This window comes from Sprattus sprattus (assembly GCF_963457725.1).
Source record: "Sprattus sprattus genome assembly, chromosome: 2".
Taxonomy (NCBI): domain Eukaryota; kingdom Metazoa; phylum Chordata; class Actinopteri; order Clupeiformes; family Clupeidae; genus Sprattus; species Sprattus sprattus.
Window position 1 is genome coordinate 38,756,145 of NC_137921.1, and position 16,077 is coordinate 38,772,221.

The following is a 16,077-nucleotide window of genomic DNA, read 5'->3' on the forward strand; positions in this document are numbered from 1 at the left end:
GAAGTGCTGGAATAGGTGGATACACAAAGCAGACTCACTTGTACTTGAGGTGCTGGATGCTGCCGAGGCACTTGAACGTGCCGTTGACCATGATGGCCAGGCGCGTGCAGAGGGCCTCACACTCCTCCATGCTGCAGAGATAGAGGGAGGGAATGAAAAGGAGACAAGGGAGAGAGACAGAGAGAGAGAGAGAGAGAGAGAGAGAACAAATTAAAGATGAGCAGAAATAACATAGAGGCAGTGTGGATGCCAGCAGAAATTCACTAGAATTACTCGAGAACCGCAAAACACTACACACTAGTTCTGTCAGAGCCCTCCTGAAGAAGTAGGAGGACAGGGAGGATGGGGGAAGAGAGGCGGGGGCGGGGAAAGGTTAAATGCCAGTGCCCACCTGTGGGAGGTGAGGACCACTGCTCGACCGTCCCTGATCACGCTCAGAATGGCCGTCCACAAGAAGCGCCGTGAGTGGGGGTCCATTCCGGTCGTAGGCTCATCCTGGTGAAAAGAGGTTCCGGAAATAAATGACTAATGCAAAAAATTACCCAACATACCTTACTCAAACACGTCAATTACACATACGGACTGATCTTTCATCGTTCAACTTTCTGAAAAGCAGCTACCCATTAAAAGCCAGTCATAGGTTTTTCTGAGATGCCAGACGGAGAAAGTACATCATATTGATTAGGCATTGCAGACACAGACATTAACATTGCCATTAAAGATACACGTAGAGGAGCAGTAGAGGGGAGTAGGGGGCAGCTGGACGCACCAGTAGCACCAGGGATGGACAGCCGATCATGGCGATGGCTGTGGAAAGCTTCCGCTTATTGCCACCGCTGTAGGTGCCGGCACATCGTTCCGCATACTCTGACAGACCCAGTTTCTGGATACCCCACTCTGCCACCTGCAAGCACACACAGACATATTAAATACACAGCCGCACTCCAATGTTCTGTATTTAACCGCCTACAGACACACAGTCACAGTTGTGTCTATCATACTGATAGTGGTCTCCACACACGTCGCTATCTGTTTTCGAGGTATTGAGGCAATCACTGCATATTAGCCATGGTAGCACTCACCCTGTTGATCTCGCCCTCAGGTACGCCTCGCAATCGCGCGTACAGGAAAAGGTGCTCTCGGCCCGTCAGCAAATCATCAATGGCGTCGAACTGCGGGCAGTAGCCCATGTTCTGGTGCACATCCAGAATGTTGCTGAGAATGCTGGTGGAAGAAACAATGTATTTTCTTTTAGCTTTCCTGAGTGATGTGGATGTGTAACTCTCAAACTGTAGATGTGTGGATGTGTAACTCTCCAACTGTAGATGTGTGGATGTGTAACTCTCCAACTGTAGATGTGTGGATGTGTAACTCTCCAACTGTAGATGTGTGGATGTGTAACTCTCCAACTGTAGATGTGTGGATGTGTAACTCTCCAACTGTAGATGTGTGGATGTGTAACTCTCCAACTGTAGATGTGTGGATGTGTAACTCTCCAACTGTAGATGTGTAATTTTCCAACTGTAGATGTATAGATACTAGATTTTACTATATACAGGGTACCCCCAGGATTTTTCATCTCAAATTTAAGACTTTTTAAGACCTTTTCAAGACCACTTTAGATGAAATTTAAGACCAACATCGCACCTTTCCTGATATGCATATGAATAAAATAAAAAAATGTAATCATAAGACAGAACCATTTAAAACAATAACTGTGAGGGGTGGACGTGTGAGTGTGTGTTTGTGTACATGTGTATGTGTGTGTGTGCATTGCGTGTCTGGATACGTCTGTGGGTGAACCTGTGTGCGGTTGTAATACAACAGATCCTACAGCCTTTGGCAGCAATCTGTTCATCCAGTATGATGAGTTCAGCCAACTTATTATAGCGGGAGCTTTTCCATAAAAGTTGCTGTGTTTTTGAGGTGTTTGTTGCAATTAAATTGCGGGAGCAAGTGGAAGTTGTGATAGAGATGCGAATTTCCCTCTTTGTAATTATAATTGAGTTATTTGTTAAAAATAAGTTATTAATAAACAAACATTCATTAAATAACAAAACCATTGAGAAATGGTCCTCTAAAATAATAACCTCACCAACATGCCAAATAAAAGAGGTAGCAAAAATGTAGCAAAATAGGCTGTTAAATGTATATTACTTGTATTGTTGCTATGGAAACAAACACCGTTTAGTATTGGACTTTTACTTTGACATCATTTCAAATGCTCCTCTCGTGGAAATGGCAACAGCTGTTATCAAGAAACATAGATCTATTTCGACCTCACTCAGACCGTCACCACGGTCTACACCATGAATGATACCTCTTCTCGTTACCTATCTCGAGACCATAATACCAAAAGGGTCATGTGAGTGACCGGGGCTGACCCCGCAGCATAAAGCACGTCCGGGGACACGCCCCCTTTCTCTTGCCTTTCTCGCCTCATCTCGGACCGGTAAGTGTGTTAAGGAAATTTCCCTTGGCTGTTTGGACTCCACGATAGATCAATCCGTTCCTTCGCGGCAGGCGCCTAGTGTCCCTGTGGATTGTGTGGTAAGTCCGTATCTTATTGTATTGTCAGAGTTGGGCAGTGGGAATTGTTTGTTGACTTCCCTCGTGCGGTAAGTAGTGTATTCGTGCACAGTAAAACTTTGTTTGCTAGGCCGTAGTTGTGCTCAACACTTCTTAAGAGCCTGCGTTTTTCGTTTGTTTAAGCGGTGCGTTCGCGCACAGTAAGCCTTGCTGTTTGCTAGCGTATTATCGTGCCCACTCGGTGAGCCTGTTTCTTTGTTAATTAGGCAGTGCGTTCGCGCACAGTAAGCCTTGCTGTTTGCTAGCGTATTATCGTGCCCACTCGGTGAGCCTGTTTCTTTGTTAATTAAGCAGTGCGTTCGCGCACAGTAAACCTTGCTGTTTGCTAACGTATTATCTTGCCCACTCGGTGAGCCTGTTTCTTTTGTTTGATTAAGCAGTGCGTCCGCGCATGGTCAGCCTTCACTGTCGCCAGTCTACTGCTGGGTAAAGAAGCTTTATTTTTCATTTTAAGCTGATTTTGTTTATATGTAGTAGTCTCTGGGAGACGGTAGTTGCTTTCTTCTAACTGAGCAGTGTGTCCGCACACAGCTAGATTGTATTGTTTTTCCAGCAGTTAGCCATTCTCCTGTCAGTCAGTTGCGGTAAGTATACAGGTTGTTAGTCTCAACAGGAATATTATTATTATTATTATTCACAGTAGGCCTTTTTTGTTGTCTTCATAGGCAGTGTGTTCTGTTCTCAGCCCTAAACAGTGCTTCACAAAGCAGTGCATCCGTGCACAGTTAGTCTTGTTTTCTACCCATTTGGGCGTGGTGTGTCGTGTCTAGGCTGTGTGTCCGCACACAATAAGTCCTCCTGTTTTGGTGGCCCAAACAGTGCGTCCGCGTGCAGTGGGTGTTTAGTGGGGTTCTGTTGCATTAGCAGGGTGTTCGCACTCGGTAAGTCTACCTACTTGCTTACCTTGATAAGGCACTTGCTTGCAGTGTGCTCTTAGCATAGCCTTGAGATGGCTTCCCATGCCTGCTGGTCCTGCTCGGCACCTATGGACCCTCGTGATGGCCATAGAGAATGCCCCATCTGCCTGGGGATAGCACATGTGAATGAGGATGTTGGGAGCAAGCTCATCTTGAGATCTTGGCTGCCATAAAGGGCCTCTCAGAGAGGCTGGGTAAGGTGGAAGCGCACGTTACCACAGGTAGTGGCTCCGTCGCTCTGTGTGAACCCTCTCACGAGGAGTTGCCCTCATATCAGGGTGAGAGTGCTGAGCAAGAGGACATTTTGTCTTTGTATGCACAGGAATCTCTGCTTGACACTAGTGTAGTGACTGAGCAGGAGAGGCACACGTCTTCGCTGGCGGGTGCGGGCTCTACTCATGAGAGCACAGGAGAGGGCGAGTTTTCAGCCACAGATGTCCTGTCAAGGGTCCTCTCTGCGGCAAGGGTTGTGGGTCTGAGTGCGCCGGTTGAAGCCCAGGCTCCAGCCCAGGGGGTCTGGGCTGGCATTTCCAAGTCCCAGCCTGTCATCTCTGTCCCGGCGGCGCCGGATTACTTGCAAATGCTTAAGAGGTCATGGAATAATCCAACGGCCCCACCGCAGTTTAACCCTGGGTGTCGCAGGTTGACTAAAGACCAGCTTGAGGTAGGCTCAGGCCTGACGGACATGCCACCAGTCGAGCGGGAGATAGCGGCCCTGACATCTCTTGGCCCAGCTCGGGTGACTGCTGACCCCAGGTGCCCAGTCAGGGAGTGCCATAAGACGGACACCCTTGTGTGCCGTTCCTACAATGCGACTGCACGGGCGGCACGCTCTGGTAATGCGCTGGCCATCTTGTTGGCAGCGATCAGGAAGACTGTTAATCCAGAGGATCAGGACACCATGTCGCTGGTGGATTCTGCGCTCATCACCCACTCCCAGCTCACCAGGGACATTGGCGCTGCCATGTCCTCAGCGGTGTTGGCACGCAGGCAGATCTGGCTGGCACAGACCTCCCTTCCAGAGAGTGTGAGGAAGGACCTGATCAAGATGGCAGTGATGCCGGGGAAAGTGTTCCATCCCGACTCTCAGGGTGTCTTCGACTCGGCTGAGCAGTCACGACAAACGAGAGAGTCAGTTCGTCTGACCTTTGGCAGGGCGGCCGCTACGTCATACCGGCACAGAGGCCCTTACCCTACACCTTTTCAGTCCCGTGCTAGCGGCACTGGCAGGGGACAGTTCGTGGAGCCTGCCGTCCCTAGGGGCGGAAGACCCCCACAGCGGCAGCCGGCACACCAGCAGCGTTTTTTCCCCAGGGCATCACCCCAGAAGCAGCAACCCACCAAGGCTGCAGGCTCTCGGGGTAGAGCCTCCTAGCGGTGTGAAGCCGCCTGCCTTAGCCGTTTCCCAGCTATGCCTGAGCAGCTGGGTAGAGAGCGTGTCAGACCAATGGGTGCTGGCTACAGTGGCGAACGGCTACAGGATTCAATTTCGGCGGCGCCCCCCTCCCTTCTCTGGTGTTCTGATGACCGTGGTCAAAGACCCAGTTCAGGCAGAAGTTTTAAATGGAGAGATTTTAACCCTTCTGGAGAAGGAAGCTGTCGAGAGGGTAAACTCCGACAGACAGCGCGCTGGGTTTTATTCCAAGTATTTTATAGTTCCGAAAAAGGACGGAGGTCTGCGCCCGATCCTAGACCTAAGGCGTCTAAACAGGTTCGTAAAAGCGCTGCCATTCAAAATGCTGACCACACAGCAAATTTTAATGTCCGTCGAAGACGGGGAGTGGTTCACGTCCCTCGACTTGAAGGACGCGTACTTTCACGTGCCGATTTGCCCACTCCACAGACCTTTCCTAAGGTTTGCTTTCCGTGGACAGGCTTACCAGTTCAGGGTTCTGCCCTTCGGCCTGTCTCTCTCGCCAAGAGTTTTTACAAGGGTGGTGGCAGCAGCCTTGTCCCCCCTCCAGGCATCAGGCGTGAAGATCCTGCCTTACTTGGACGATTGGTTAATCTGCGCCCCAGATCGCGCCCAAGTCCTGAAAGACACAGACAGTGTCATCCAGCATGTACAGAGCCTAGGGTTCAGGGTGAACCTGGAGAAAAGCAACCTCCGTCCCACACAGAACATAACGTTTGTGGGACTGCAACTAAACTCTGTCACAATGCGGGCCTCGCTAACCCCACAGAGGGTGTCCAAGCTCCTAGCGCTGGTGAGCCGGTTCCGTCTTGGCAGACGTCTGGAGCTGGTGGAGTATCAGAGGTTGCTGGGTACTATGTCGGCGGCAGCTGCAGTGGTCCCACTAGGCCTCCTCAGAGCTCGGCCGTTGCAGAGGTGGTTGAATGCGTTCAACCTTCATCCCCTGCGAGACCGGCGGGTGAAACTCAAGGTCACAAGGCCATTCAGGCACGCACTACGTCCTTGGAGAGACATGGCCCTCCTAGGTCATGGGGCCCCACTGGGGAACATCCCATCCCGCAGGGCGGTTGTGACGACAGACGCTTCCCAAACCGGTTGGGGTGCAGTTTGGGAAGGCAGGACAGTGCGGGGTACATGGGATTCCCGCTGGAGTGGCGAGCACATAAACGTGCTGGAGCTGAGGGCAGCCCATCTTGCCCTCATGGAACTTCTCCCCCTTATCCGGGGCAGACATGTCCTAGTGAGATCGGACAACTCCTCCACGGTGTACCACATAAATCACCAAGGGGGCACCAGGTCCCTGCGCAGCCTCCAGGTAGCCTGGAAACTTCTGGTGTGGGCCTTTACCCGTCTGGCATCCCTGAGAGCAGTGTACATTCCGGGGGTGCAGAACCGAGCGGCAGACCTCCTGTCCAGGACTGGCCCTCTCCCGGGCGAGTGGAGACTGCACCCGAGTGTGGTAGCGCAACTGTGGTCTCAGTTCAGCAGAGCTCGGGTCGACCTGTTTGCGTCGTCAGAGACGACTCACTGCGACAGGTGGTTCTCCATGAGGGACCAATGGGCACCTCTGGGCCAGGATGCTCTGTCCCAAGACTGGCCGCTGTGCCAGCTTTATGCTTTCCCTCCTCTTCCCCTGATCCCCTATGTCCTCCACAAGGTCCTCACAGGCCATTACAAGGTCCTGCTGATAGCTCCCAAGTGGCCAGGGAGATGGTGGTTCCCCGCTCTCCTCCGTCTGGTTCAGGGGCAGCCATGGCCCCTTCCAGTCAGGGCAGACCTCCTGTCTCAGGCAGGTGGTCAGATCTGGCACCCCAATCCAGCACCTCTCCAGCTGTGGGCGTGGCCACTCCTCAGCCCCTCCCGCAGGGGCTAGGGGAGGCAGTTATGCACACCCTAAGGAGTGCCAGGGCTCCCTCTACGCAGGTTTGCTACAGCCAGAAGTGGGGCGCATTCTTGGACTGGTGTAACATCAAACAGGTAGACCCAGTGACGTGTTCCGTGCACAGCATTTTGGGCTTCCTTCAGTCACTTCTGGACTTGGGAAGAGCGTCCAGTACTGTTAAAGTTTATGCAGCAGCCATTTCTTCCGGTCACCAGCCGGTCGATGGACAGACGGTTGGTAAACATCCCCTGGTCTCTCAATTTATCAAGGGGGCACGCCGCCTGCGGCCAGGCAGGGCGTTGAGAGCTCCATCATGGGACCTGGCCACTGTGCTGCACTCACTGGCTCTGGCCCCCTACGAGCCACTAGACCAGGCTGACCTTAAGTTTCTTACACAAAAAACAGTGTTTCTCCTTGCGATTTGTTCCGCTAAGAGGGTCAGCGAGCTTCATGCTCTGTCCGTCAGTGAGCCGTGTCTTCGGTGGAAGGCCGACTTCACTGGGGTGTCACTGTGGCCGAACCCATCCTTTCTCCCTAAAGTCGTGAACTCGCAGACGGTGAATCAGGTGATTGAGGTCAGCTCTTTCCACCCAGAACCCGCCCTACCTGGGGAGAACTTGGGGAGTCTGTGCCCGATAAGGGCGCTAAGAACCTATGTGGCACGTACGCAGTCTCTGAGGCACACCCATTCACAGCTGTTTGTCTGTTATGGCGGCGCCAAACGGGGCAATCCTGTGTCCAAGCAGCGCCTGTCACACTGGGTGGTTGACACCATCGCACAGGCCTATGGCAGTCTAAGTCTGCCTGTTCCTGGTAACTTGGTGGCACACTCGACGAGAAGTATGGCCACCTCTTGGGCTGCTCTTAGAGGGGTTTCCGTAGCGGAAATCTGCGCAGCTGCCTCATGGAGTGCACCTTGCACTTTTGCGCGTTTTTATAGGGTCAATGTGGCAGCACCAGCTCCACTGAGCGAAGCGGTGCTTTCTGTGGCGAGGAGGTTGTAGAGGCGTAGTTCCTTGTCCCTCGCGACCTTGATGGTATGAGTCATCCATGGTGTAGACCGTGGTGACGGTCTGAGTGAGGTCGAAATAGATCGTAAGTTATGTCCATAACTATGGATCTATGAGACCGAACGATGACCGTCACCATCTCTTGTCGCTCGGGGCAGGCTGAGGCGTTCCAGGCAAGAGAAAGGGGGCGTGTCCCCGGACGTGCTTTATGCTGCGGGGTCAGCCCCGGTCACTCACATGACCCTTTTGGTATTATGGTCTCGAGATAGGTAACGAGAAGAGGTATCATTCATGGTGTAGACCGTGGTGACGGTCATCGTTCGGTCTCATAGATCCATAGTTATGGACATAACTTACGTTATGCGATGTAATGCTAAACACGTAGTGAGAACAGTACATAGGCAACAACGAAGTGCACCTGTTGGTATTACAAAAGGACCACCAGTAAGACTGAATAAAGTGTTATGAATATCTCAGCCTTCACATATAATGGGGAAAAAACTACCTGTGTCACTGTGATCTGACGTCCTGTCCTGCAAGCCTTTCTGCCGTTATCAATCGGTTTTGCTATCCTTGTTAACTTATTTTATCTGTATAGGGGTTTATGTTGTTCAATCTCATATATTAATTTAAAGTTGTCCAATTTCAACTAACCCATTCCTCAACACTATGCTACCTTATCTTCAAACAGAAAGTAAAGTTAAAATCTCAATTGCAACAGCTTCTGAGGGTTTGGGAAATAATCGCTGCTGATTTGATGTTTGGTGGAGTCAATCCAGAATAAGTGTTGATGAAATTATTATCAAGTCACCCAAATTGCCGTGAAAAAAAATGTTAGACGTTTCAATTTTTATAATCACCCAAAAGCCCCGCTCCACTGTTGCCTGTGATAGCAGAAGCTTATTAACTAGCATTACCCTGTCCCTGACAGGGCAGTGTCCTAGTTAACTGTCTAGCTAGCTAGCGCAGCGAGTGAATAGCTAACGTTAGCTTGTTTTATCCTTTAGCCTATATCGTGTCAGCATCTCAGCCAGTTCAGAGTCATATACAGGTTGCCTGGTATTTTGGATGCGACGTTTGGGTGTACTAAGATTCGTTGTCACAACGAACAATGAACAAATGTGGACTTGATGAAGGAAATTTAAGACCTGTTGACGAAATTTAAGACCGGTTGACAAAATATAATACCTTTTCAAGGCCTTAAATTATGAATACTAAATGTAAGACTTTTTCAAGTTTTTAAGACCTCGCGGGTACCCTGTATATAGATCAATACTGGACTGCCTAACATCAGTGGCGGAGAGAAGGACCCTGAGTAGGCTGCTGAGCATTTTCAATGGCATTTTCAATGGCAGACTCCTGTCACTGTCATGCTCATCGGACAGGCTGAGGAAGTCCTTTGTCCCCAGGGCCATACAGCTTTACAACGCCACGCAGAAGGGGAGGGGGAGGGAGATGGACTTCTCTGCATGAGTCTACCTCAGTCTGCCCTCCTCTTCTCACCTCACTATATTCCATCCTCACTGCCCATCCTGGCTAAACTAGCCCCTCGGACAGACTTTACTTTTACTTTACTATGCATATCACTTTGCACTATCCTCACACACACAAGCACAGTACTTTATTTGCACTATCCACACATGCACATGAACACTCTCCAATACTTTCAACACTGTCACAATTAATGCACACTGTTATATAGGGCCATATATTTATCCTGTACCTGTATACACCCCACTCCCTGTGTACATGTTCTCCCTATGTGTATTGTTTTTATTGTGATTAATGTATGTATGTTTGTGAGTTAAGTGTATAAGCTACTGGATGACCTTATTTTCCCTCGGGATCAATAAAGTATCCATCTATCTATCCATCTATCTAATACCTTGAAGATTTTTACCAAACATAAGCAAAAAATTGAAAGACTTGAGTTCATCCAGGCTGGAGTCTCAAAGGGTCTCAGAAGCTACAGTACACCTGAAAGAGACTGTCACCAAACAGAGGTGAAAATTTTACTTTGTCGTAGGACAAAATTAAAGACATTTTTGGACAGGCCTTGACCTGGTGAGTAACATAAAGCAGTGTGAAGATTCCAAATGACTCCTGCCCTGAGATATTGACCTCTGAACCTTGACCTTAGTGCCTGTTGGAAGGCTTGTCATTCAGCAACAGAACAAGCTACAGACATGGGACCAACTATTATAGAGAGCTCTTAACTTCACCTAAGTGACTATACCCATATGGGTATAGTCCACAAGTGGGGGCACTGTCAAATATGTTCAAATTACATTTTCACCAATTTAACAATTGAATATCTAAAATCTGATCACACAGATGTATTCCCCACCCCTTTACATCTCTCGGTGTACTCTTAATTTAGTATTTACAATTTAAACTTCTAGGAAATATACAGTTTTTAAAAATAAAATACAATTCCCTTGTACCGCGCCATGCATCTTGATACAAATCAGCACCATGTTTATAGTTCTTCCAGTTTGCAAAGTAGGGTTGTAAATAGGGTTGCAATAGCATACATCTACTGATTACATCAAACATTCAGTAAAGCCGAACTAGTAATTACACTTCATCTAGATGATCGATGTTAAGAAAAAGCGAAGATGTTTATTTCAGATACTTTTACAGCCACTTCAAATAATGTCGGCGATTAATACCGCGTTAGGCCCCTGGCCAGTGTCAACAGTAATGTTTAATTACTATTATTATATATATGTACATAAAAACGTTTTGATGTACAGTGCAAGCGACAAGAAGTGACGTAATTCAGTCCCATTCACTGCGTCTTGTTCGCGTTTTTTTTATGTGTGTAAGTGTAAACGGACGTTGCATATTTATTTTCCTAATTCAGTCCTCCCGGACTGTGTTGTTGCTGACTTGACAGCTACGTTGTACGGTGAACTGTGTGCTAGAAGGTAGCTACAGCGTCACTTATTGACGCTATAGGGCCACTGACCAAGCTTCACTTTTTGACGAGTTGGAAATGAGAACGTGTTGCAACTGTAGATGTGTTATTCTCCAACTGTGAATGTGAATGCTGGGGCTGGGCCTCAGTGGGGGCCCTCACCTGTAATCTGCCACAGAGGCGTCTCCTGAGGTCACGTCCGTGTCTCCCGTCAGCATCTTAAACGTAGTGGTCTTCCCCGCGCCATTCACTCCCAACAACCCGAAACACTACGAGCACGAAGAACAAGGCTGAGCAAATACCCTTAAACCATTAAACACTTCACATAAACAAAATCACTGCACCTCTCGTAAGCTACCTTGAAACTTCTAGTTTCCATAAGCTTCTATATGCTAAGAATAGTACACAGTCATTCAGTCCCTCTCATTAGCCCACTGGCCTGGAGAACTAGGGCTCAAGCTCACCTCTCCAGCTGGTACACCAACACAGATCCTGTCCACTGCTGGTCTTTTCTTACTGCCATATGTCTGCATGTGGATAACAAAGGGGTTAACTTGTTAACAGTTTAACCTTGGTGGCAACAAAAGGGTAGACCTATGAGAAACATTAGTAGTTTGTCACATTCACAACAGAAGCGGCTAATCCTCTTATCAAAATTAGTAGGCAGTCTTGTTAACTAAATTAACTGGCAATCCAATTTGCCCAACAGCAGCAGTTAGTCCTTTTAGCATCTCTGGCAGGACACCTCCAGCACCACACAAGCTTGACAGTTTAAATCTCAGACTTTGCTACACTTCATGAACACATCAACACAGCCTACTTTAACAGCACTACTGCAATTTTGTTATCACTAAAATATCTTAGGATGAAAATAGCATCCATCTGTCAGCTTTCATTTCCAGTTTGTTGACGATATCAGTAGAGCTTGTGTGATTTAAAACGACACTAAATAGAATCCATGTCCTACATTTCAGCTTTTTAGACAGCTTTTGCATTTATTCTGTCATCTGGTAAATACATGTGAATCCTACTGCTTTTACCTTGTACAAGTCACGGATAAGCAGGATGTCATTCTTGCTTCCTCCCTCCCGGATGCGCTGCCTCTCTCGGGCAACATCCTCATCGTCATCCTTGACTGGAGGCCCCCTGACGTCTGACGTCCTGAGAGAAAACCATACAGACAGACTATTTGGTTCAGGTCCACCTAACAAAAACGCATGTCTACATCCAACAACAACCTCAGTCTAGCCTCCAAAGCCTGAGGTAAACCTGGACATCCCAAACATAAATGTCACTGGTTCAAACACTCAACCCAATCTGATCTTAACTCGCAAAGTGTGGAGCTGTAACTGGAGCTCATGAAATAAGAATTTCCGTTTACATTTTCAAATAAGGCTCAAATGAGTTCCCAAGAGAAAGTACTTTGAATTATCAACAGGAGACATAAAGATGAAACAGAAAGGTGGATGCTGCTGGTTTCATGTTCCTGTGCCTGACTTACCAGTGGTGCAGGAAGAATCTGTACTGGATGAGAATATTGAGGGTGAAGTACACAAAGCCCTCAACAGCCATGAAACAAAGATTCTTCCCGACAAAGTCCCACTTGAACGGATCCATTTTGTAGTCCTCCCCTGCAGAGTTCAAACAGACATTAGAGTACTTTTCACCAGAGTGAACAAACATGGCGGCTTCACAAAACATAAGAAAATATGGTGAACATGAAATGCAGTTGTGAGTTTGTTCAAGTGTATGTGTGTGTGTGTGTGTGTGTGTGTGTGTGTGTTTGTGTGTGTGTGTGTGTGTCTGTATGCGCTCACGTATAAAGATCCGATTCAGGTGACTCACCGAAGCGTGCGTAGACCTCGGTGACAGCGTGGTTCATGGCCATGTCAATGAGCCCTCTGCCCAGGCAGAAGTGGGGGAACACCAGCAGGACTTTCTTTAAGCCCTCATTAAACGCCAGCAGTGGCTGGTGGGTAAAAAAAAAAAGAAATATCACTTCTGAATTCAATAGTTAAAGGACTTTCATTGATATTCTTATCCATGGGGTTTTGGGTTTTTATGATATTATAGTTTCAATTATAAAATAAAGACAATTCAATACTGTTACTCTGCTCAATGCTGTTAATATTACATATGTGAGAACACAATGTACGCAGAAAAATGCCCTCAGAGACAAAGCTTCGATTTCACAGCAGACCAGCCATACTAGATTATTTTCAAAGAGCTCCAGGATGAAGGTGAGAGCGCTGCTGTTGATGCCAATGAAGAGGTTGATGCAGGAGAGTGAGACATAGGCCGTGCTGGGGACGTTGAACAGGTAGGACAGGGGGTATATCATTGGCGTCACTGACCACCTGCGCAAAAACAATTGCGCACACGCACACGCACACGCACACACACACACACACACACACACACACACACACACACACACACACACACACACACACACACACACACACACACACACACACACACACACACACACACACACAAACACAAGAGACTTCAATTATTTAGTCACATAGCAAATACCTTAACCCAGTATTGTCCACCTATAGATGTTAAGTAATTCATTTAGCAGATGTGTTAATATCTAAAGCTTTAACCCATTATTGCCAACCTATTGATGCTGAGTAATTCAGTTAGCAGATGTGTCAATATCCAAAGCTTTTACCCAGTTGTTAACCTATAGATGCTAAGTAATTCATTTAGTAGATGTATAAATATCCAAAGCTTCCGGAAGAGTCAAAGTGTTAGTGGATGACTCACCCATAGAGGAGCAGGAGAGCCACCAGGGCTGGGAGGTTGTCAGGTGACGTGTAGCACTTCTTGTCAAACCCCACAAATATGGCCACCACCATAGCAGTGCTGATAGTGTAGTTCATCTGCAGAGGAAAAGCAAGGGCAGACCATATTTTTTTTTTTCGGTGAACAATAGTCTATACAGCATGCAGAAATACAGAAAGACTCGGCCATTGCTACTTGACAATGCTGCCTCAAACATGTTACCACACATACTTTACTGGTCACTCAAATATGATATATTACAGTGCTGACTACAACACACTGGCAAACAGGTCATCATTCAGGAAAACTACTACTATCAGGTAAACCCAGAAGGGAAGACACAGTACCATGTCCCAGAAGAAGTTGGCCAACCAGTAGACCAAGGGGCTGACGCCACTGACGAACTGCAGGTGCTTGGCCTTAGTGACGCGCTCCTGAATGAGGTAGAGGACGAAGCTTGCCGGAATGAAGGACATGGCGAAGATCACGCAAATGGCCACCACTGCATCCACAGAGGTCTTCAGGCTGGCGTTGAGAGAGGGGTATGGTATACACAGTTTACGGAATAAGATGAGAATCGGCCATAGAGGGAACAGGAATAAGTCTCTGCTATTTTGTTGTGCTGATGGTGGGCGAAAGAGCTTTGATTTACAGCTCACTGTGTTAAGAGTGATTTAGATAGTAGCTTCATAGTGGTTACAGTGAAATCCTTGGACAACATGTCCACACTCACACAGTGACTTCTGACAGCTGGTCTTTGGTGAGATTGAGTGGGTGGTTAATGGTGGTGATGCCGTAAGCACTTGGGTTGGCGTGGAAGGGCAGGTGAGCCCTCATGATGGCGTTATTGGCCACATTCAGGAAGGACACCATGGCGTGCCAGCCTTTGTTGCTGAACCACACCTGAGACGAGACGGACACAGCAAGACAAGAGGAAGCATGTTATGAGGATACCACAATACATTCGAACAATCTGTTCCTATAACCCGTAGCAGTAAAGATTTCATGACCTTTTTCACATGGCAGCATTGTATGCTGTGTTCATTAACCATATGTATGCTAGCATTCTCATCCTGATAGGTGGAGGATTTCATCTGCCATATTCTTGATTATTTCCCCTCCCCTTCTTCTCCTTTACATTCCTTTTTCTATCTCTACCTGGTCGGCTTCAAGCAGATGGGCACCCCATTATGTCTTGCAGTTCTGATTAAGGTTTCTCCCTGAGTTTTTCCTTGCCCTTGTCACCATTGTGCTGGCTCTAAGGTGGTTCAGACCCTGGGCTCTGTAAAGCGCCTTGAGACAATTGTATTGTTTTGGCACTATATAAACACAATTTAATTTACTGTAATTGATACAACCACTGACCACACACAGACAACACACAAACACACCATACACAGAAACGCACACTTTTAAACACTCACCTTCACATTATATTCACTCTCCATGTATCTGAGAAATGGGCCAATCTCACTCAGGGCGAGCTTTGTGTAGGTACCCTGAACAACAAACATTTCAGTACCTCTTAAAATGCAGATGAGCCACAATTTGTAAGTACATGTAAAACTATTAATTGAAAAATCTCTGATATCTTTGATATGGTGTGAGGGCCTTAATCAGTCTTACCCCAGTGACATTCATAATGCCCCCCAGCTGGCTGAAAATGCCCTGGATGTTTCTGGGGTTTACATTGAGGATGGGCAGTTGGCCTCCGACAGAAATCCCACCGTACCTGAGGAGAGAAAATCACAGAAAATCAGCTTTGCCTCAGATCTACAGTCAGTGTGTGTATACCTTTTTGACAGAGTGGGCAGATAGGGAATACAATTACTGACAGTTAAGACAAGGGGTGAGAACATTTAAATAAGTGAGACAATGTTACCTTTGTTCATTCACCCAATACTTGCTCTTCAAACTGTAGAGGAAATAAAAGCCACATGAGTTTAAAACATCGAAGCAAAACAACTTCTTTGGTAATTAGCTGAACAACACAAAAGCCCAAGAACAGATTCTGGCTCACCTGGCACGGATGAGCTTGGGGTACGTCTTCACTAGGTAATCTGAGATGTTCCTGTTGGTCAGATCCAACAAGGTGTCCCCTGAGCGCTCAAGTCTCTGCATGAAACAAAGCACAACATGTAGGACATGAGAGACTCTCAAACGTGCACACAGGGCTGGATAATTGGTTCTATTCAACTTCAGGTTGGTTTTTACATTTTTATGTATACTTCCAAAATGTGTACTCTCTCACACACACACACACACACACACACACACACACACACACAAAACTGCCACAGGGAAAGGTACTCATGTGTGGGTCACACTCACCTGCCGTGGGGGCAGTCCTCCAGCTCCTATTGGACAGTCGGGCAGCATGGTCAGCTTCTTATCGGAGCTACACTGACAGGAAGGGGAGGGGTTTAGCGCTGACCACTCAGGGCTCATGAGGATGTTAGTGACCGCCGGGTCCACAGGAGGGACCGCCCACTCACTGGTGAAGTTGCTACACGTGAGGTTCCTGCAGAGAAGATAAATGTTATGTCGCTGTA

General features: G+C 47.7%; 1 protein-coding gene across 1 annotated transcript in view; it reads right to left on the bottom strand.

The window, feature by feature from the left end:
- The window catches only part of abca4b (ATP-binding cassette, sub-family A (ABC1), member 4b), a gene marked incomplete at both ends in the record, with an annotated part of 37,243 nt that overhangs the window by 681 nt on the left and 20,485 nt on the right, over positions 1 to 16,077 (bottom strand). Inside the window, 18 exons of the mRNA XM_080832759.1 lie at positions 39 to 131; positions 392 to 495; positions 770 to 904; positions 1,083 to 1,224; positions 10,895 to 11,001; positions 11,197 to 11,259; positions 11,773 to 11,893; positions 12,234 to 12,363; positions 12,578 to 12,701; positions 12,942 to 13,089; positions 13,508 to 13,623; positions 13,873 to 14,050; positions 14,259 to 14,428; positions 14,950 to 15,024; positions 15,152 to 15,257; positions 15,408 to 15,440; positions 15,546 to 15,640; positions 15,857 to 16,046. Of these exons, the coding sequence (XP_080688885.1) occupies positions 39 to 131; positions 392 to 495; positions 770 to 904; positions 1,083 to 1,224; positions 10,895 to 11,001; positions 11,197 to 11,259; positions 11,773 to 11,893; positions 12,234 to 12,363; positions 12,578 to 12,701; positions 12,942 to 13,089; positions 13,508 to 13,623; positions 13,873 to 14,050; positions 14,259 to 14,428; positions 14,950 to 15,024; positions 15,152 to 15,257; positions 15,408 to 15,440; positions 15,546 to 15,640; positions 15,857 to 16,046 (2,130 nt within the window). The remainder of the gene's footprint in view (positions 1 to 38; positions 132 to 391; positions 496 to 769; positions 905 to 1,082; positions 1,225 to 10,894; positions 11,002 to 11,196; positions 11,260 to 11,772; positions 11,894 to 12,233; positions 12,364 to 12,577; positions 12,702 to 12,941; positions 13,090 to 13,507; positions 13,624 to 13,872; positions 14,051 to 14,258; positions 14,429 to 14,949; positions 15,025 to 15,151; positions 15,258 to 15,407; positions 15,441 to 15,545; positions 15,641 to 15,856; positions 16,047 to 16,077) is intronic.